At 43.8% G+C, this 21,674-nt stretch overlaps 1 protein-coding gene across 3 annotated transcripts in view; it reads left to right on the forward strand.

Annotated features, from left to right (window-relative positions):
- Positions 1 to 21,674, forward strand: part of ZNF236 (zinc finger protein 236) — a 191,491-nt gene that overhangs the window by 25,212 nt on the left and 144,605 nt on the right. For all 3 annotated transcript variants that reach the window (XM_054020455.1, XM_054020456.1, XM_054020457.1), the window contains exons 4-7: positions 6,263 to 6,441; positions 12,537 to 12,661; positions 15,656 to 15,828; positions 21,195 to 21,341. In XM_054020455.1, the coding sequence (XP_053876430.1) occupies positions 6,263 to 6,441; positions 12,537 to 12,661; positions 15,656 to 15,828; positions 21,195 to 21,341 (624 nt within the window). The remainder of the gene's footprint in view (positions 1 to 6,262; positions 6,442 to 12,536; positions 12,662 to 15,655; positions 15,829 to 21,194; positions 21,342 to 21,674) is intronic.

Here is a 21,674-nt window from a genome sequence, read left to right on the forward strand (position 1 = left end):
TACTGGTCTGGTCATGAGGCGCGGAGTCTGGCTTCAAGTTTCTGGCCTTCCTCATGAAGTTCAACAGACTATACAGGACTTACCCTTTGAAGGGCCCATGCTTTTCTCAGAAAAGAAAGACAAACAGCTCCATAGCCTAAAGGACTCGCAGACCACCCTCCGTTCTTTAGGCCTACGCACCCCTGTTACTCAGTGTAGGCAGTTTAGGCCGCCGCAGGCCCCGCGTCCGTATCAACCTCAAAATCGAGGTGATGCCGTGCGCAGAAGACCGCGGACTGGCAGGAGGAGGCAACAACAGCCCTTCGGCCAGTCTTCTACCCAACCAATGCCTCCGCAGGGGCCTAGACCACCATTTTGAGGGTTCGGTGGAGGACGGCCTACCGGACAGATCTCTGGATCCTCCCAACCTTACCTTTTCATCACGTCTGTCCCCCTTCTGTCGTGCGTGGCCCAAGATCACGTTAGACGCTTGGGTGCTTCGCACGGTAGAGGAGGGATATTCTATCCAGTTTTCCTCCCTCCCGCCCCACCTGCCCCCTCCCTGTCCCTCTTCAGGGACTTCTCTCACGAGCAACTTCTTCTTCAAGAAGTTCAGTCCCTCCTTACAGCAGGGGCAGTGGAGGAGGTGCCTCAAGAACTACGGGGCAAGGGCTTCTATTCTCGATATTTCCTAATACCGAAAGTGAAAGGGGGCCTCAGACTTATTCTGGAGTTGCAGCGTCTCAACAAGTTTGTCAAGAAGCTCAAGTTCCGCATGGTCTCCCTGTCCTCCATCATTCCTTCCCTGGATTCAGGAGACTGGTATGCCGCCCTCGACTTAAAGGATGCATACTTCTATATCGCGATAATCCCTCACCATAGGCGTTATCTCAGGTTTCTCGTCAGCAACATGCATCTACAGTTCACGGTTCTACCCTTCGGTCTATCAGCAGCCCCAAGGGTCTTTATGAAGTGCATGGCAGTCGTGGCAGCCTTCCTCCACAGGCAAGGGATCCAGGTATTCCCTTACCTGGACGATTGGCTCATCAAGGGCAGGACTGAGGCTCAGGTGGTCTTCATCAGGCACACCTTCAGCTTCCTCGGCCTCTTACTCAATGAGGCCAAGTCCACTCTTTCTCCAACACAAAGAATCGAATTCATAGGAGCACTTCTGGACTCGACACAAGCCAGAGCATATCTCCCAGAGGCCAGATTCCGAACTTTGTCCAACATCATTCTCGGCCTCCAAGCTTACCCTACCACAACAGTAAGAAGCTGCCTCAAATTACTAGGGCACATGGCAGCATGTACCTATGTCGTCAGACACGCCAGGCTCAGACTCCGCCCTCTCCAATCTTGGTTGGCAGGGGTTTATTGGCCAGTCAGGGACTCCCTAGACTCAGTGCTGACGTTACCTTGTCCAGTGTTGGACTCCCTCCAATGGTGGCTCGACCCACGGGTGGTCTGCGCGGGGGTCCCTTTCCTCGAACCAGAGCCCTCCCTGACCCTGGTAATGGACACGTCGGATCAGGGGTGGGGTGCACATCTGGGCCACCTCCGGACCCAAGGTCTTTGGGCGAGGGAGGATCTTTCATTGCACATCAATGTCAGGGAATTATGAGCGGTACGCCTCGCATGCATGGCATTCAAGTCCCAGCTCGCAGGCAAGTGCGTTTCTGTCCTCACAGACAATACTCCAACCATGTTTTATATCAACAAACAGGGTGGTGCTCACTCCTCTCCCCTTTGCCAGGAGGCCCAGGCATTATGGGACTTTTGCGTACAGAACGTAATTCACCTGATAGCATCCTACCTCCCCGGCACGCACAACGCGCTCGTGGACACTCTCAGCCGCTCGTTCCAGGGTCACGAGTGGTCTATCCACTGGGATTTAGTTCCCTCAATTTTCCGACTCTGGGGTCATCCCCAGGTAGACTTGTTTGCTTCCAACGAGAACAGGAAGTGTCGTCAATTCTGCTCCCTCATGGGACGCAGTCAGGGATTCCTATCAGACGCGTTTCTCCTCTCTTGGGCAGACGGGCTGCTTTACGCCTTCCCCCCTGATTCCCTTGATTCACAAGGTGATCCTCAAGGCCCGCAGAGACCACGCTCGACTCATCCTCATAGCTCCTGTGTGGCCGCGCCAGCATTGGTACGCATCTCTCCTACACATGTCTACGAGGGTTCCACTCAGGTTGCCCCTACTACCAGACTTGATCACTCAGGATCGCGGTCGCCTCCTTCACCTGAACCTGGAGTCGCTCCACCTTACAGCTTGGATGCTCCATGGCTAAACCCACTGGAGTTACAATGCTCCCATCAGGTCAGACAGATCCTGTTGGGCAGCAGGGAGCCCATGACAAGGTCTACGTATTTGGCCAAGTGGAAGCGCTTCTCCTTCTGGGTTACACAACGCGGTCAGTCCCCATTGCTCGCCCCGATCCCTCTCATCTTGGACTATTTTCTACATCTGAGACACCTGGGACTAACTCGGTCATCGATTCGAGTATACCTTGCTGCAATATCCGCATTCCACCCTCGGGAGGGGGGGACCTCAGTGTTTGCAAATCCACTTGTGGGACGATTCCTTAAGGGTCTTGACAGATTGTTCCCGCATATCCGTCAACCTGTCCCTGCTTGGGACCTCAATTTGGTCCTGTCCGTCCTCATGGGGCCCCCATTCGAGCCGCTGGCTTCATGCTCGCTGTTATACCTCTCATATAAGGTCGCGTTCCTGGTGGCTATCACCTCAGCACGGAGAGTATCAGAACTCCAAGCTCTGACATCTGAGCCTCCATACACCGTCTTCCACAAGGACAAGGTCCAACTCAGGCCGCACCGTGCGTTCCTACCTAAGGTGGTTTCCCCTTTTCACATGGGTCAAGACATTTTTCTCCCTGTGTTTTATCCCAAACCGCACTCCTTGGCTAAGGAGCGCAGACTGCATTCTATGGATGTTCGCAGGGCTCTCGCGTTCTATATAGAAAGGACGAGACCCTTCAAGAAGTCGACCCAACTTTTCGTCGCTGTGGCCGACAGTAGGAAGGGGCTCCCTGTCACGTCACAGAGGATCTCGGCTTGGATCAGAACCTGCATCCAGGTGTGCTACAGTCGGGCCAGTGTACCAGCCCCGCCTATCACGGCCCGCTCCACAAGAGCGCAGGCCTCTTCAGCTGCATTCCTGGCCCACATCCCAACACAGGAAATTTGTAGAGCGGCCACCTGGTCCTCGATCCACACCTTTACGGCTCACTACGCCATTACGCACCATGCTAGGGAGGATGCTGCATTTGGCCGCGCAGTCCTCCAGTCTGCAGTGACCTCCGACCCCACCACCTAGACTTGGGCTTGTGAGTCACCTGCTTGGAATGCACATGAACAATCACTCGAAGAAGAAGAAACGGTTACTCACCTTCTCGTAACTTTTGTTCTTCGAGATGTGTTGTTCATGTCCCTTCCAATACCCACCCTCCTACCCCTCTGTTGGAGTATCGGTAAGAAGGAACTAAGGCAGTGGGGATCGGCTGGCCCCTATATACAGGCGCCATTCCAGGGGGCGCCGGAGCCGACCCTACGGACGCTGCTATGGTAAGATCTTCCGGCTGGCGTGCACGCGGCACGCACACACCTGCTTGGAATGGACATGAACAACACATCTCGAAGAACAGTTACGAGAAGGTGAGTAACCATTTCTTCTTCTTCTTCAAGTAGTGTCCCTGTAGGTGCGATAGCGCCCCTGTGCCTGAGATCAGAGATCTTCAGTAGTAGTGCCCATTGGGCCGCACATGCGCTTCTCCCTGACTCGCGCTGTGAGTGGCATCTATATAGTGCTATGCCGTCCAGCCTCCCTTAGTTCCTTCTCAACCACTTTTGGTCTGGGGTGGAATCCCAAGCAGAGCTCTTCAGACATCCCTATCCTTTAGTAATGGTAGTGTTTCCGTTATTTTGTAGATATTAGCCATTTCCTTTATTTTTGTTTCTCCTGGTGGAAAAAAAAATTCCGCTGCTCTTCACTACCTGATATTCTTTAACTTAGTGTAGGTTTCCTTTTCTATGCCCTTCCCAATTGGGAAGTTCTCTCTTCTCGGAGTTATGCTCGCATCCCTGGGTTCAAGAGGTGCTTTTCCTGTCGTGAGGCCATTCCCATCAGTGATGGTCACTCGCGGTGCATATGCTGTCTTGGTGAGGAACACATCTCACAAAAGCATACCCACTGCCTCAAATTGAAGGCTCGGTTCAGAAAGAAAGAAATGTTATGGACCCAATGAGGCTTTGAAGCCAAGGGAAATAATATAGGTGATTCCTCATATAATGAACTTCTGTTCTTCCAGAGTTAGTTCCAGCAGAGACTGCTCCAATGCTGGTTTTGTGTGTGGAATCTGTAGTGTTGATTCATGTCTCTCAACTATGAGGGCTCTTCTGTTGTTTCAGTAGAGCAAAGCTCCATCATCTTTCATGCCTCTGGGTTCTCCTAGACATGGATTATCCCTAGAGTCAATTAAAACTCATCATGCAAGTAGGGCTTTAAACATTTACTAGATGCGTATCAGCCAGGTTAGAGGAAGGTATTGTGAGCCCCCAGTCACTAATGAATTTATCCTCCCAGTACCCCTGTGTATTTTGATGTCTTTTATATAATGGGAACTAATGCATAGGAGTAACAAGTGTTTACCCAGGAAGTCTGTCAGAGCCAGAATTGAACTTGGAGCTTTTACCAGTGCAGTATTTTAATCACAACACCATTGTTCTTCTCATCCTGGAATCTCTCTGCACCATCAGTTGTTATAAATTTCTTTCCATCAGTGGTACGTGACTCCCTCACCCACATACAACCACCTTCCTGTGACATGGATCTAATACAGTACTTATCAAGCTTATGGAATCACTGGTTAAACCTTTAGTAGTTTCTGAAGACTGCATCCTTAATGAATACAGTATTGGCTTGAAAAGTTAGTGTGAATCAGATTTTGATGGTTGATGCTCAGTGTGTTCCATAAGAAATATTGTAGCATATTGAACCTAGATTATATAGCAGACTCTTGCTCCCTACACATATGCTCTTGGAGCTAACCTTATGATTAGGGGTCTACTTAAATTATGGAGAAATCACATATTTTTCATGGGTCGGTCATGGCATAAATAGCAAATTTTGCAGATGTATTCATACCATGCCACTCTTACTTCTGCACTGCTGCTGGTGGCGGCACTGCCTTCAGAGCTGGATGTTGGGCCAGGAGCTGTCAGTCTCTGAAGGCAGCGCTGAAGTAAGGGTGGCAATACTGCAATCCACCTACAGTAGGCTTCTGTGACCCCCTTTTGTGTCGGGACCCCCAGTTTGAGAAATGTGTACTTTTACCCATACTTTTAACGGTCCCTTTCCCTTTTCCAGTGGCATAAGCTTTTGTTCAGAGATCAGTGACAAAACTAATTAGAGGTTTGGAAAAACTTTCACATAAAGAGTGACTAAAGAGATTGAAACTCTTTTAGTTTAGAGTAGATAAGTAGATACAGTGATAGTTGTTGTTCAGAATAGTAAATGGTATAGAAAAGATAGAGCAGGGACTTCTGTCTGCCCTTTCTCATAACTCAAGAACAAGAAGACTTCCAGTGAAATTGAAAAGCACCAACTTCAACTCTTTTTACAGAATGCACAATTAATCTGTGGATCTCGTTGATACAAGACATGATGGAGGCCAAGAGCATCCAAAAAGATTAGACACTTATGTAGATAATGAGAATATCCAGAGTTAAATTATTAAAGCTTTAAAAAAAATTCCACACGTTTTGGAAAGTTTTTAAACCCTTACATTTCAGGGCATGAGAAATCGTCTCTCTGTGTGTATGTCTACACAGCAATTAAAAACATCTGCGGCTGGCCTGGATCAGCTGATTTGGGCTCGTGGGACTTGGGCTGCAGGCTGAAAAATTGTGATGTAGGCATTTGGGCACAGGCTAGAACCTGACCTCTGGAATATCCCACAAGGTGGGAGGATGCCAGAGCTTGGGTTCTACTCCAAGCCCGAACATCTGCACCACAATTTTATAGCCCTGAAGCCTAAGCCTCATGAGCCCAAATTAGCTGACCTGAGCCAGCTGCTGGTGTTTAGTTGCTGTGTACCATACCCTGAGGGTCCAAGGAGGAAAGCCCACTTTTTCAGAACTAAGCAAAAGTTAGATCTGGTGTAGCTTCTGAAAAGGTTTTTAAAAAAATCACTCCATGTTTATGGTAATATTTTAAGTATTTCATGATCTAGAGAATCAAGTTCTCTGTTATCTTTTTCAGAATCTTATTTGTTCAGAGTGTGGAGATGAGTTTACTTTGCAGACCCAACTGTCCATGCATATGGAAGAACATCGTCAGGAATTGGCTGGAAGCAGAACCCATAGTTGCAAGTCCTGTAAGAAGGAATTTGAGACTTCCTCACAGCTTAAGGAGCACATGAAAACTCACTACAAAATAAGGTGTGAATCACTGGATAAGTTATGCATATTCATGTAATAAGGGATGCTCCTTTGCAGCAGTAGAATATAGAGAAGCCTGAAAAGAACTTACTTCCGTCTGGCTCAGTCAGTGATTGCCAGTGTCTGGTCTTGTACAGGCAGTGGGAATTGTCCAGCAGGGGCACCCTTATGAGGGTCCTCCATCCACCTTCAAGACCTACCACTTTAAATTCATGTTGTAAGTGTCCTACTGAGAAAGTGGCAGTGCTGTAGGACTTCATGCTGCTGAGTGTCTCAAGCAAAACCACTATGGATTTAGCTTGAAATTTTGCTTGAATGCGAACTTAACAAATCAGTCCCTTATTTGGGAGTATATTTTCCATGATATTGCTGACTATCTGAGGCTGTAGTTTGTCTCTTTTTAAGTGTATAGAGGTAACTTCTGTTGTGTTTGTGAGAGAGTTCACTAGCCTTACGTAAATATTGATTTTAAAAGCCAAAGGAAGAGCATTATAATAAATATGACATAATTAACTTCAAGTTCTATGAGATAATTTGAGTAAGTTTAGAAATGTAAAAGGAACTGAAATGGTATTATTTTTTATTTTTAATTCCTCACCGGAGTAGGCTGTGATTATATTAATAAGCCCATAAATATTAAAGAAAAAGAAAGTGTAGTTCCAATTGACGTATCTGTAAAGTATGGGTTTTAGAGTTCCTGATATATAGTGCTGTATCTTTGAGTAGTGTTCCTGTGAGTGCTTCACTTGAGGTGCGCATGTGCCCTGTGCACCTTTGATCTGAAATTTTTGGCGGCAGTGACTGTTTGGTCTGCTTATACACCCTACCTGTCTTCATGTGGAACACCAGAGCCAGCATTCCCTGTTCCCATTCTTTCCCCATCAGCAATCTGCATTGCAGGAGGAAACATTTGAGGAGCAAGAAAGAAGGGGTGATGGAGGAGGCTACTCTTCAAACAAATGTTTCATCATCATCTCTGGTTAAAGCGGTTATGTTCCACCCATCTATTGGGGATGACTTCTAGGAGTTGGTGAAGAGAGTGGTGGACTCTCTCCGAATTCTGTTAGGAAAAAGTCCCAGAGATCCAGCGTAAATTGTTGGAAATTTTACACCCTCCACCTTTTGTGAATGAGCTGCTGTTGGAGCCTACCAAAATGGCTTGGCAAGCCACTGTTGCTCTCTCACCTTTTTCCCCCCCCCCATCCCCAAAGTTAAGAAGCCAGATTTAAAAAAAAAAAAAAGTTTTTCCCGGCCAGGGACTCAGAATTTTTATTTTCTCATCCTGCCTCCAACTCCCTGGTGATGGAGACAGTCAACAAGTGGAACGGGCATCACCATTCAAAAGCAACCCTCTTGACAAGGGCGAAAAGTATTTAGATTTATTTGGTAGCAAGATGTACTTGTCTGCATCCTGCAGTTTAGATCCGTGAAATATAATCACATCAACCAAGCCAAATTTAATTTTTATTGAGCGACTCCCACAAGAACACAGGAAGCAATTTCAGGCCATCATCGTGGAGGGACAGCTCCTGTTGGGGAGGACTTTACGGATTACCTCTACACTGCTGAGACAGCAGCTTGAGCCATGTCCTCTACTGTAGTCGTTCACGATGCATTCTTCAGTCTTCATGGCCAGGACCACTGTCAATATTGCGTCTTCCCTTAGGGCTATCTACCACCCAGAGGATGTTCATAAAAGTTACGGCGATAGTTGCTGCATAGCTTTTTCAATGGGGAGAAACTGTTTTTTGCTATCTTTACAATAGGCTCCAAAAGGGACCTTATTACACTGAAGTTCAAACTGCAGTAAACAAAGCCACCCCTCTACTCACAAGGCTCGGTCTTCAACATTGTGAAGTTCTCCCTTGTACTTGTACAACAGATAGATTTTATAGGCACCACTCTTGATACCGTAACATCCAGGGCCTGTCTACCAAGGGACAGGTTCTTCACCCTGACACAAGTTGCACAAGTTCAATTAAGTCTCTCGACCAGATTCTGGCTCCAGGTCCTTGGGCACATGGCAATGTGCACCTTCGTCATATATGCCCAATTACACACGCACTGCTTCCAAGCCTGGCTCTGATCAGTCTACACCCCAAACAGGGACAGGTTGAACAAGTTGCTCTCTGTCCCTCATGTGTTAGTCTCCTTTGACTGGTGGAAGAATCTGAACAAAGTATGTTTAGGGGTTCCTTTCAACTATCCCCTTCCCACTATTAAAATAGTTGCTGACACATCCCTGGATGGGAGCTCACAGGATTATAGTGTACAGGGCAGGTGGACTACTTGAGTCCACCCTTCAGATCAACATCCTGGAACTTATGGTTGTAAGGTGTGCCTGTCAGTACTTCCTTTCATTTGCATAATAACAGACCACAGGTCACTTTGCACTACATAAACTGGAGGGAGGGGAAGGGCAAGATCTCCTTCCCTCTGTACAGAGGACATGAAGTTATGGAACGGGCACATAGCTCAGTGTAGTCTTCTTTCAACAGTCTCTCTGCCTGGTCTTCAAAACACCATAGCTGATGACCTCAATAGACACTTCGCACAGGATCATCAATGGGAGCTCAGCAAGTCTGTACTCAGACTGCTGTTTCTCACCTGGAATTTTCTGACAATAGATCTCTTTGCCATCATCATCAAGTGGAGACGCATAAACTTGTGCTTGTTCCCTGGGTGATGTCTTTCTTCTCTCATGGTCCAAGAACCTTCTATGTGCCTTTCCTGCAATGCTATTAATCCTCATGGTCCTGAATAAAGTCAGGCAAGACATAACCCCACACATATTGATTGCATCAGCCTGGCCAAGGCACCTTCTCCGCTTCTTCTCTTGGCTGGCCATCAACTTACCATTGACCCTCCAAACTTCTCTTGCAGGACTCAGGTAGCATTCTTCACCCCAACGTAAGCTTGCCTGGGATCTGGAAGGCACATAGAGATAGAGCTCTCCTGTTGGAAGCAGATGCAGAAGGTCCTGCTTAACAGTTGAAAAGGAGATCAGAAAAACTTAAGTTCAGCAGTGGAAAAGATTTTACCAATGGTGTGCTCACGGACATCTGTCTCCCGTTGATTCATCCATTTCAGAAGTTTTAGAATAACTTCTTATCCTGAAGAAAAGAAGTGGACTCCATTAAAATCCATCTGGCAGCCATTCACAAACTTCCTTTTGAACCAATGGCCACCTTTCCATGAAAACCACCTTTTTAGTGACCATTACTTCTGCTTGAAGAGTTGGTGTGCTAGGGTCTTTGATGGTTGACCCTCCTTACTGTTTTCTTCAAAGATAAAGGGTTCTTCTGACCACATCCACAGTTCTTACCTAAGTCATTTCAGACTTGCATATAAATCAGACAATTCATCTCCCTATATTTTGTTCTGAACCCTATTAGAGTAGGGAAAATGCTGCCCTCCATAAACTGGATGTTAAGAGGGTTCTCTGGCATACATTTGGACAGAATTAAACTCTTCTGAGCCTCTCCAAGTTTATTTGTATCTTTATTTGTATTGTGGACCGAGCTAAAAGGAACTCCATTGTCTATCTGGAGACTTCCTAAATGGGTTTCTGCCTGTATCTCTTCTTCTATGAAGCCGCTAATGTACCATGCCCACCTAGAGACATAACCCATTCTACCAGATATGACTCCGCATCTGTTGCCTTGCTAAAAGCTGTCCCTATAAAGTAGGGGTTCTCAAACTGGGGGTCGGGACCCCTCAGGGGGTCATGAGGTTATTACATGGAGGGGGTGGGGGTCGCGAGCTGTCAACTTCCACCCCAAGCCCTGCTTTGCCTCCAGCATTTATAATGGTGTTAAATATATAAAAAAGTGTTTTTAATTTATAAGTCGGGGGGTCGCACTCAGATACTTGCTATGTGAAAGGGGTCACTAGTAAAAAAAAAAGTTTGAGAGCCACTGCTATAGAGCAGCGATTCTCAAACTTTATTGCACTGCGACATCCTTCTGACAACTAAAATTACTACATGACCCCAGGAGGGAGGGGACTGAAGCCTGAGCCCTGCCACCCCAGCTGGAGGACCCAAGGCCTTCAGCCCCAGGCAGGGGGGGCCTGTAACCTGAGCCCCACCGCCAAAGGCTAAAGCTGAAGCCTGAGCCTTGCTGCCCAGGGCTTTAGACCTCAGGCTTCTGCCCTGGGCAATGTGACTCGGGCTTTGGCCCCAGGCCCCAGCAAGTCTAACACCAGCCCTGGCGACCCCATTAAAACGTGGTAGCAACCCACGTTGGGGTCCCGAACCACAGTTTGAAAACTCCTGCTATAGAGGAAATAGAGCTGCTAATGTGGGTTTCGGTCTACTCCTTTTGACACTACCCTAGTGAATGCTTCTCAAGCAGATGCTGCCTTTGGTTCTGTAGTTCTTCAAACAGTACTGCTCAAAAGTCACCTTAAGTGGAGTAACAAGAGGGACGCTACTTGAAGAAGAAAGAGATTACTTAGCATGTAAGTAACTGGTATTCTTTGAGATATGTAAACCTATGGGCATAGGTGTAGTTTGACTTCTATATTTGGAATGGCAGCTCCAGTCAGACCAATGGGGCCTGCATGTGTGTCAGGGGGGAGGCAAATTCTGTGCCTGCTGAAGGCATCGCCTCTCCCCCAAACTACACCCATGCCTGTGGATGCTCCTTTCCCTCTGCTCAGGAGTCTGATCTTTTGTAGTAGAGAAGAAACTGAGTGGTGTTTGTCTGCCTCTGACCTCTATACCCTCTGGTCAAATGTGCATGTGCACCCCAAGTGGAACACCCATAGGACATCCATCTTGAAGAACTTCACTTACTGTACTGGGAAAATAACCCCTCCTTCTTGTAATGTTTGCAAATTTTTAAAGACTAAGGAAAACAAAGAATGAAATAAATATGTAACTGTGATTTATTGGACAGTTACTTATTACAGATGGATAAGGAACCCAATATGTGGTTCCTGCAATGAAAGACAGCATTTCCTTTCTGTGTATTAGGATTATTTATCTTTTCTGAAAAGAAACTTTTGAAAGGCTGTCCTTTTTCAGATTTTCAAGTTTGTAATGTCATTAAGTGAACGCACAGCAGTACCAGTAAAACTGCAGATGATTGATTTTGTTGTTGTTGTGAGTATCTAGGCCCCTTTCTTTTCCTGAATTCTTCAGTTTTTCTTCACTAGTCTGAAGGCCACACTAAACCCTTCTTTAGTTTGTAACCGTGTTCTAAAATTGTTCATTCAACTACTACCTCATTATTGTCAATGGATATTCACAGATGTAGTAATGACGCATGAAATGGAACATCATATAGCTTGCTTTTTCTTAGCTGTTCTGGTTCTGCTAGGCTGAGTAAAAAGTGGTAAAAAGTTATTTTTGTCACTAAAGTAAGCACGTTTCTTGAGTGAGAAGGTTCTACTTTTAAGTGCTCACACTTTCTTTTAGAATAGAAAGAGATACTGCTAGTTGCTATATCAACCTTGCAAAATTTACCAGGTCAGGAACTGAATTTGCTCATCTGCCACTTACTATGGTGATTGATGTTTTCAAAGTCATAGACATTTTATTCATTGTGAATTAATAGAATCTTGCAAAACTGCTTCATACCATCTTAGTCCCATTTATCACCTGATTAGAGAATACCAGATATTCAAATTTGTGAGGTTTAGATATGGACCTAGCTGTCACCACCAAACTAGATTAGTTTAATTAAGGGTGTATTTGAAGTCTAGTCCAGTGACAGAGGCTTTTTCTCTTCTCCAGAAAACAACTTTTGTAAAGTTGTGGTAGTGTCCTCCACCACACCTACCCAATTACACTAAGAAGGTCTTAAGATAGTTCATGAAGTGTCCATCGCTGTCATTGGAGAAATAAATATCAAAATTATCAGGCAGAATGGTTAAAAAAATAAAAAATACTGGTGCTGCAGCTGTTGATTAGTTCTGTAATGTTAGCAAAAAACTATAGCACATGCTGTACAATGTCAATGAAGCTGCATTTCTGACCTAAATTTATTGTAAATCCAGAAAAAGTAGTTGTAATGAAAAGTCATCTTTTTCAAATATTTAATCTGGGGATAAAAAGTCTTTATTTGTAACTACTTTGTGTATGTTTCCAGGGTATCCAATACTAGATCTTACAACCGAAACATTGACAGAAGTGGGTTTACATATTCATGTCCGCACTGTGGAAAGACATTCCAAAAACCAAGTCAGTTAACCCGACATGTTAGAATACATACAGGTAAGTGGGAGTTTTTATTTATTTATTTTAAGAAAGACAAATTGTGAGATGGGTAAGCACTATTTTCTCTTAGCTGGTTCTGGCAGTAGCATCAGTCTATCTGGTTACTTATATACTAACTAGTCTTGCCTTTGTACTAGAGACTTATGTACTGCAGTTAGTGCATATTGTGCATAATTTTCTTTGTATTAAGCCAAGGAAATCTTTGTTCGGTGGGTTTTTATATTCATGGTGGTACAAATCTGGATTCTGCTATTCAAAGTGCTTTGCAAAATTTATTTTCGGGAAATACCTGATTTTATACTCGTGGAAGCAATTTCAAAATTCTCTAAAATCTGAATTGCACGATAGTTTATCTAAACACTCTAAACAAGGCCCAAAATACTCTGCAGAAAGCAGGATCTAAATTCTGTGTCAGAATTCTTGCATTCTCTTGATGTTTGGTGAGGCAGACTGGAAATACTACAACAGCTGCACAGACCCTTTTTTTTTTTTTTTTTTTTTTTAAAAGCATGGAACATGAAAATGAATAATAGTACAGTCTCTCCTTTTTATTTTTGTTAAGTCTATTTATTTAAAGGCATTTCCACATTTTAAGTTTTTTCTGTTGATTCCTTCAGGCATAACTGCATTGCTGAAGTTGTCAGTGGTGAACCTGAAGGTGTTGGTGGAGGGAAGATCAGTGGGAGGCACTTTAGAATTGAAGGATAGGCACATAAGCTCGATGTTTCTGCTAAAATTATCAACACTGAAATAAATAGATGTTTGCGTTTATATTCTTATATTTAGGTTTCAGACTTAACACATTGAGATGAATTGGGGCAGTTAAAGCACTTTAGCTATCCTTGCAGGCCGTCTGCCCGCTACACTATATTGTATATTTTCAGGGATTTTATGGCTAAGACCCTTTGTTTTCAATTTAAACTGATTTTTACTGAAAAAAATCTCAGGTTTTAAACAATACTTTTTTTCCCTGATTTCACCCTACTTTTGTATGATTCAAATATATAAAAAAATAATTTATTTTATTATAAAAATATACTAAATTGCATGAGATATGTATTACGATAATGCATTAGTCTGTGTGTATATGCAGAGTTGCCAGTTGAAATAAGGCTACGTATTCGCTTAGAAGATACACACACTAAACAAGCATGCGTGCAAGCTCTGGAGTGCATGTGCATCTGAATGTATTGATGAATCTAATGCCCACCACATACACATTTCAAACCACATTGAATTCCATTAATCAAAGCGTTAGTCTGCTGAATACTTCCCTCCGTCCTTCCGTCCACCAAAATAATTTCTGATATTTACCCAGAAAAATTAATATTTTTTGTACCAATTTTCAGCTGTTTTTGTTGTTGTAGTAGTAAAGACCGATACATTCCTGGGAAAAATTAAATAAAATAAAAATAGAAAATGAAGGGCCCTGTTTATGGCAAACATAGAGCTAGAAATATATACATTTCAACATGGTTCTGCAATGCATTGGGCTCTAAATGCAGTCATTAACAAAAATTGCAGAGGTTAACTCTTTATACTCATGCAGATATCTTATTCCTGATGACAATACACAGCAGGAATAAATGAACTCTTTTTTTCTAATTTCTAGGAGAACACAGGTGAATCCTATTGGTAATATTCCCAACCATTTCCCTCTGTACCAGTTTCCTTAATATAACAGCCATAGTACATGTGGACAGCTTAGTTTACTGAAACGGGGAACGTGAATTATCCATCAAACTTGCTCCTAGAATTGTGGTCAGTTTACTTTTTAATAGGGATATCCGTTTTAGGTTTCACATATTGAAGATCCAGAAAAGAAACACAAGAGGTCACTCTTGCAACTGATTTTAAAAGTAGTCTCACAATTCAGTGTTGTATTTCCAAAGGTTAATTGAAAAGTTATTTTCTTGTTGAGTTCATTCTGTCTTGAATTTATTGTTCTACATACTTATATATTCTAATATAAATCTAAGAAACAAGATTGTACTTCATGGAGAGAACAGGAGTCCTTTAAATCCTTTGAACTTTTAGAAATTCGCAGTTCACTAGGAAGAATAAAAAGTGTGTATGTGTTGGTTGGAGGAGTTGGGGAGAGAAGATATGATCTTAGTGAAATGACTGCATATGAAATGGGTTAGTCACTAAATTCTAATCAGTTATAGCATATCTGAATATGCAAGGTTAATTTAACTCCATAGATCAGTAGATAAATCAATAGACAACACAGGGCCCCAAACACTACACCTCTACCTCGATATAATGTGACCGGATATAACACGAATTCTGATATAATACGGTAAAGCAGTGCTCGGGGGGGTGGAGGGGCTGTGCACGCCGGTGGATCAAAGCAAGTTCGATATAACGCTGTTTCACCTATAAAGCGGTACGATTTATTGGCTCCCGAGGACAGCATTGTATTGAGGTAGAAGTGTATTTAGGTGTCGTACAAATGTAATAAAAATCAATTTTGTTGTCTTTTTATAAAATACATTCTTTATAATTGTACAGCATCTCACCAGGGAGCACCATAGTTATAGTTGTTTCATTGTTAGCCACTGTCTTCAAGCCCTTTCAGGAAAAAAATAAATTAGCCTGTAGGGCCATGGAAGCAATTTCAATATTTTCTAAAATCTGAATTGCTAGTTAGGTCATCTAATCACTCTAAAAAAGGCCTCATATACTAGAAAGCAGCATCTAAATTCTAATCTCTTTAAAAAAAAAAAGAAAAAAAGAAAGAAAAAATACTTTTTGGATAACAAACATTAAAGGTAACATTGTTGTAAGTGCTATTTTTGAAAACCAAATAATCTATGCTAGCACGCAACATCCAAATAAGAGCAAATGGGCAGTTTAGTGATTGAGTTAGATGCAATGACAACAGATGGTAGACTATTACTGTACATGTAATGTGCTTTGCTTATGATGGCATTATTTTTCTCTCTAATACATAATGTCATTATTGGTAATGGATTTATGTTTTTTTAGGTGAAAGACCATTTACATGTAGTGAATGTGGAAAAGCCTTTAACCAGAAGGGGGCATTACAGACACACATGATTAAGCATACTGGTGAAAAACCCCATGCTTGTGCCTTTTGTCCAGCAGCCTTTTCTCAAAAAGGCAATCTTCAGTCTCATATACAGAGAGTTCATTCAGAGGTAAATGCAATTTTGTTAATAATATGATTGCTGTTAAATATACTGCTTATCAATTTTTAACCTTTTCCTCTCAGTATTTAACCCACCCTATTTATATTACATCATATTTCAATGTTGTACCTTGTTGCCTGCACCCAACATGGATTATATGCTAAAGTAGAGATTACTGAGCAGTTTTGCTCAATTTGATCTAGTAATTTAGACTTGCTAAAATCATTAATCTGAATTAACATTTTTTTTATTAGTAGCAGAGGATTCATTTACTCTCTATCTTTCAAGTATATTGGTTAATGATGTATCAGCTGAGTAATTTAAGATAATTTTATTTATTACAATTTGTATTTTTTTTAAAAAACTATCCTTGGCTCTAGCTGCCTTTGATATAATTGAAAATACAAATGGGTAAAGATTTAACCAGTAGCTTTTCAAAAACTATAACATAAGACAACCAGGCAGAGATTTCAAAGCCAGACAATACCCCTCCGCTCATCAATACCAGGAAATAAATGATAGCCATTAGAAGGGGCTTTCTGGGTTACAGTTGGAGCAAAAGAAACTACCATGGAAGATACAAACTGTGGTATCGCAACTCTTCATTCTGACTTTTTTCTTTATGGTCTCTTGACACACATATTCAGAGATCTTAAATTCAAAAAGGAAATTATAATCATGTAGTCTGACTTTCTGCATAACACTGGCTATACTACTTTATCTAGAAGCTTCTGCACTGATTCCCAACAACTTGTGGTTGAACATATCTTTTCAGAAAGAAACTTAATCTTGGTTTAAAGGCTTCAGGTGATGGAGAATCTGCCATATCCTTGGTAAACTATTCCAATGGTGTATTACCCTGGCTGTTTAAAAATTTGTGCCAGTTTGAATATTTCTAGCTTCCAGCCAATGGAACTGGTTTTCAATTTGTCTGCTAGAATAGAACTTGGAAGTATAAGGTATCTTCTGCATGTTTAGCTACTTGTAGATTTTGATTTAGGGTTTGTCTACATACAGGTTTTGTACCAATTTAACTATATCAGTTTTGACACAGATACAATTCTGTGCAATTCTCTAGTGTGGACTCAGTTATCTGTCCTGGTATAAAAGTGGCTATATCATTGTAGCTTATTTTGGTAAACTCCGGGAGATAAGCTGTAACTAGGGTTACCATATCTAACAAATAAAAAAAGAGGACCCTCCACGGGCCCTGGCCCCGCCCATTTCCCCACCCTTAGCCCCTCCCAACTCCGCCCCTTCCCCACCCTAACTCCGCCCCAGCCACACCCTAACCACGCCCCCTCCTCCCTCCCACTCCCAGCCATGCGGAAAGGGCTGCCCGAGCGCTACCGGCTTCACGGTTTGCCGGGCAGCCCCCAGACCCTGCGCCCCTGGCTGGGCGCTTCCCCAGCTTAGCTGGAGCCCGGGAGGGGAAGCGCCCAGCCAGGGGCGCAAGGTCTGGAGGCTGCCCGGCAAACCGTGAAGCCGGTAGCACTCGGGCTTTGGGCAGCCCCCTTGCCTCCAGACCCTGCACCCGCAGCCGGGCACTTCACCCTCCCGGGCTCCGGCGGCGCAGGGTCCGGAGGTATGGGGGCTGCCCGAAGCCGGTAGCGCTCGGCTCTTAAACAGAGCTGAAGAGTCAAGGAGGAGCAGAGCCACCCCGGCTGGAGGCTCTGCTCCTCCCCTGACTCTTCGGCTCTGTTTAAGAGCCGAGCTGCCCCAGCGCTACCAGCTTCAGGCAGCCCCCATGCCTCCGGACCCTGTGCCGTTGGAGCCCGGGAGGGGAAGTGCCCGGCCAGCGGCTGGGGTCCGGAGGCAAGGGGGCTGCCTGAAGCCCATAGCGCTCGGGCAGCTCGGCTCTTAAACAGAGCCGAAGAGTCAGGGGAGGAGCCGAGCCACCATTTTCCCGGACATGTTCGGCTTTTTGGCAGTTACCCCCGAAGGGGGGTTTGAGTGCCGAAAAGCCGGACATGTCCGGGAAAAAGAGGACATATGGTAACCCTAGCTGTAACAACAGAAACACCTTTATACCAGGATAGCTGCATCTATGCTAGGAAGTTGCATAGATGGAACTGTGTGTGTTTCAAGACTGATATACCATATATGCTGGTTTATAAGCCAAGTTTTTTTTTAGTAAAAAGGGGAACCATCAGAGAAGGGGGTTGGCTTATGAACGGGTATAGAGAGGGAGAGATGGGACACAGCTCCTGCCCCCAACAGAGGGAGCAAGGAGAGGCAGTACAGACAGCAGAGCCAGAAGGGTAGAGGCGGGGCCAGAGTGTCTCCACTTCTGGTCATGCTGCTCTCCCCCCAGCCTCCGAAGCAGCTGCAGCTCCAGGGCTGGCAGGCTGCAGCCGTGATGCTCAGCTCTGCCCCCCAGAGCAGGCTGTGGCCATGCTGCCCGGCCCGCCAGAGCACACTGCGGCCGTGCTGCCTGGCCCAGGACGCTGGAACATGCTGCGGCTGCGCCGTCCAGTCTGGCCTGCCAGAGCAGGCTGTGGCTGCGCTGCCCAGCCTGCCGGAGCAGCTCCAGCCAGGCCAGAGACATCCTCCCCAGATAAGGAGGGAAGGGATGGGATTGGGAGAGTGTGGGGGTCCCGGGCTAGGGGTGGGGTCTTGTGGGGGGTTGTCACAGGGGTTACTTCCCTGACCCCCCCAGCTACCCTCCCCCATAAATTTCCTCACCAGTTGCTGTCCCGGCCCGTCAGGGTAAGCAGCTGGCGCGCCAGGACACTTTGTTTACTTGATTTACCTCCGTGCCTGCGGACGCTCAAGGTAAACAAACTATCTCGGCCCACCAGCGGCTTATCCTGATGGCCCGGGTGCTAAAGTTTGCTGACTCCTGAATTATAGGGTCGGCTTATGAATGGGTCATAAACGTTTTCCATTTTTACTTATCCATCTTGGGGGTGGGAGTTGGCTTATAAATGAACTGGCTTATGATCGAGTATATAAATTGTTAGAGAAGCCGTTGGTCACCTTTGCTTAAATAAGCTAAATAGATTAAGCCTTTTCAGTCTCTTATTAAGGTGTGTTTTTCAGACCCCAAATCACTTTTCTGCCTTTCTTTACAAAAGTGGAGAGTGTTAGTATGGATTGCAAAACAATGGGTACGGAATTACAGTGTAGTAGTTGTCTCACCAATGCCAAAATAGTATCACCTCTCAGCTTCTATTATGTATTCTTCTATTTGTACATCTAAGAATTGTGTTAACCCTTTTATCTACAGTATTACACTGGGAGCTCATGTTTGTTTGACTATCTACCATGTCCCTTAAGTTCTTTTTAGAGTCACTGCTTTCTGGGATCCAGTTCCCCATCAAACAAATATGGCATACCATTCTTTGTTACTTGATATATGACTTTGTATTTAGCTGTATTAACGTGCAATTTTATTTCTGTCCCACTTGTCAAGTTGTTCAGATCTGTCTCTGTGACTGGTCCTCGTTATTTACCACTTCATCTGTAAAAACTTTATTAGCAATGAGATTCTTCTAGGTAATTGATCAAATTATTGAATAGCATCAGGTTGTTGTGGGATCCTCCTAAAACATCCTCATTTATTGATTGATTTCCCCCCCCCATTCCCAATTTTAAGATCTATCATTTGATCATGCTCTCCTAGAAACATTTTCTTCCAAAGGCCTTGTCATGTTATGCAGTCCTTGTTCTGATCCTGCCTCTAGAGTCGTCTTTGGTAGATCCTTCACTTTCTCTTTCTCACATTCCCTGGTATTTTCTCAAGAATGTATACTTGCCCCTCCTATTTTTCTTCCACACTCTCTTTGACCGGTCTCAGATCACATTGGTTCAACCACCACCTCTACTATGATGGCTCATGGGTCCTACTTCCTCCATTTAGTGTTGTATTTCTTCTTCTCTCTGATACCTCTTCTTGAATATCTTGCTACCAGCTCTGGCTCAACATGGGAAAAGCAGAACTTCATCCCTCTGCTTTATTGTGTTGTCAGCCATGCACGCCATACTCTTTTACAGGCTTGCAACATTGGGATAATTTGGATAGCTCATTCTTTCCTTTCCTCCTGCCATGTTGCTATTGTTGTTATATCCCATCAGCATTTTTCTCTACATCCTCTTAAAATATTCTTCCTTTTCCTCTGCTAAAATTTTTGTATGTCCTTATTTTTTTGGTCTTTTGCTTCAACTACTGCAACCTCCTTCTCTTTTGGCTTCCCTTATTTTGACCTACTCCTCTTCAGTTTGTACAAATCTTGCCACCAGATCATCTACCTTGCCCACCACTCCAGCTATGTTTAACTTCTTTACAAATCCCTTTAGTGGCTTCTTCTGACCTTAATTATCAATTTTTTTGTCCTTGCCTTCAAAATCCTTTTACAAATTCTTGCCTACCTTTCTGATCTTGTTTTTTCTTCCTCTGTTCAAGCTACAAGATTAAATGTCCTTGCCCCTGTCTTCATGTGTTCTTTGCATTTTAGTTTTTGTGCTTTCTTCTATGTAGCCCTATTTGTCTCTAACCAAGTCCACCCTGCCTCCATCTTCCATTCCTTGATGAACACACAGTTTGAAAAATGTCTACACAGAAACTACCCTAAGGTCGAAACCTAATACAAAAACCTAAAACAAAAATTCCACAACAAAACCTCATACAAAAAAGCAAATGAACAAGATGCATTCTCTAAGCATCACTACTAACTCACTTGCTTTTTGTTGCTTTCCATTTCCAGTCTTTCATCTGTACATTACTTGGATTATCCTCTTCAGTTAGGAACCTTGTTCTTATTTATAAATCTGCCTTATTGGATTTTTGTTTCTATATAAATATTGCTTTAATGCATGGATGAGATGGAGAGGAAAAAAGCTGGAAAACCACTGGCCAAAGGCATTTTTCTTTTTCATATTAATATACTCTCTGCGGATATGTCTACACAGCAAAGAAAAACTCACAGCTGGCCTGTACCATCCGACTTGTGCTCAGAGGGCTTGGTCTGCAGGGCTGTTTCGTTGCTGTGTAGATTTCTGGGCTTGGGCTGGAGCCCGAGATCTAGAACCCTGCGGGGTGGGTGGTTCCCAGAGCCCCGCAGCCCAAGCCTTACAGGCCCAGGTCAGCTGGTACGTGCCAGTCATGGATTTTTCTTTGCTGGGTAGACATACCCTGAAGTTCCCCAAAAGCTCCCCATGACAACAGATGATGATCATGTCACTGAATGGTGATGGCCTTGGTCCAAAAAGTGATACTCAGTTGTTCTGTTAGCTGGAGGTAAATAGCATTGAAGAAATAGCTCATTTAAAAGAAAGTTGTCTAAGACTATATAGTATATTTATTGTTTATAAATAAAGCAAAAATTACAAATGGAAAATCTTGGAAAAAAAACATATTTTCTTTATTCCTTAAGGTGAAGAATGGCCCTACTTATAACTGTACAGAATGTAGCTGTGTTTTCAAAAGCTTAGGCAGCTTAAATACTCACATCAGCAAGATGCATATGAGTGGTCCACAGAACTCAGCAAGTACTACTTCAGAAGCATCTCATGTTACAACGGTAAACTTAACTTACTTTCTATATTGTGTTAGTGATTTTAAAAATTTAATAAAATTGGATATTTTTAATAGATATGATTCTCCTTCAGATGGTATTAGAACTCTTAATATATTTCTTATGTGTTTCTTCTGAGGCCTTAAAAGAACTAGCTATGTTTGTACAGAATAGTGTGAGTAAATTCAGGTTTATGAAGAGTCGGTGCATGCAATAGGAAAATGTGTTAAAGATGAATGATGGTGCATACAAGTACTGAAGATGCCTTACTAAATGAACTCCCTTTTATTTCATAGGGGAAAACAGCTCTGCCTTTTTGCAACCCCTTCCACCCCATGG

This window comes from Malaclemys terrapin, chromosome 2 (genome assembly GCF_027887155.1).
Source record: "Malaclemys terrapin pileata isolate rMalTer1 chromosome 2, rMalTer1.hap1, whole genome shotgun sequence".
In the NCBI taxonomy this organism is placed as follows: domain Eukaryota; kingdom Metazoa; phylum Chordata; order Testudines; family Emydidae; genus Malaclemys; species Malaclemys terrapin.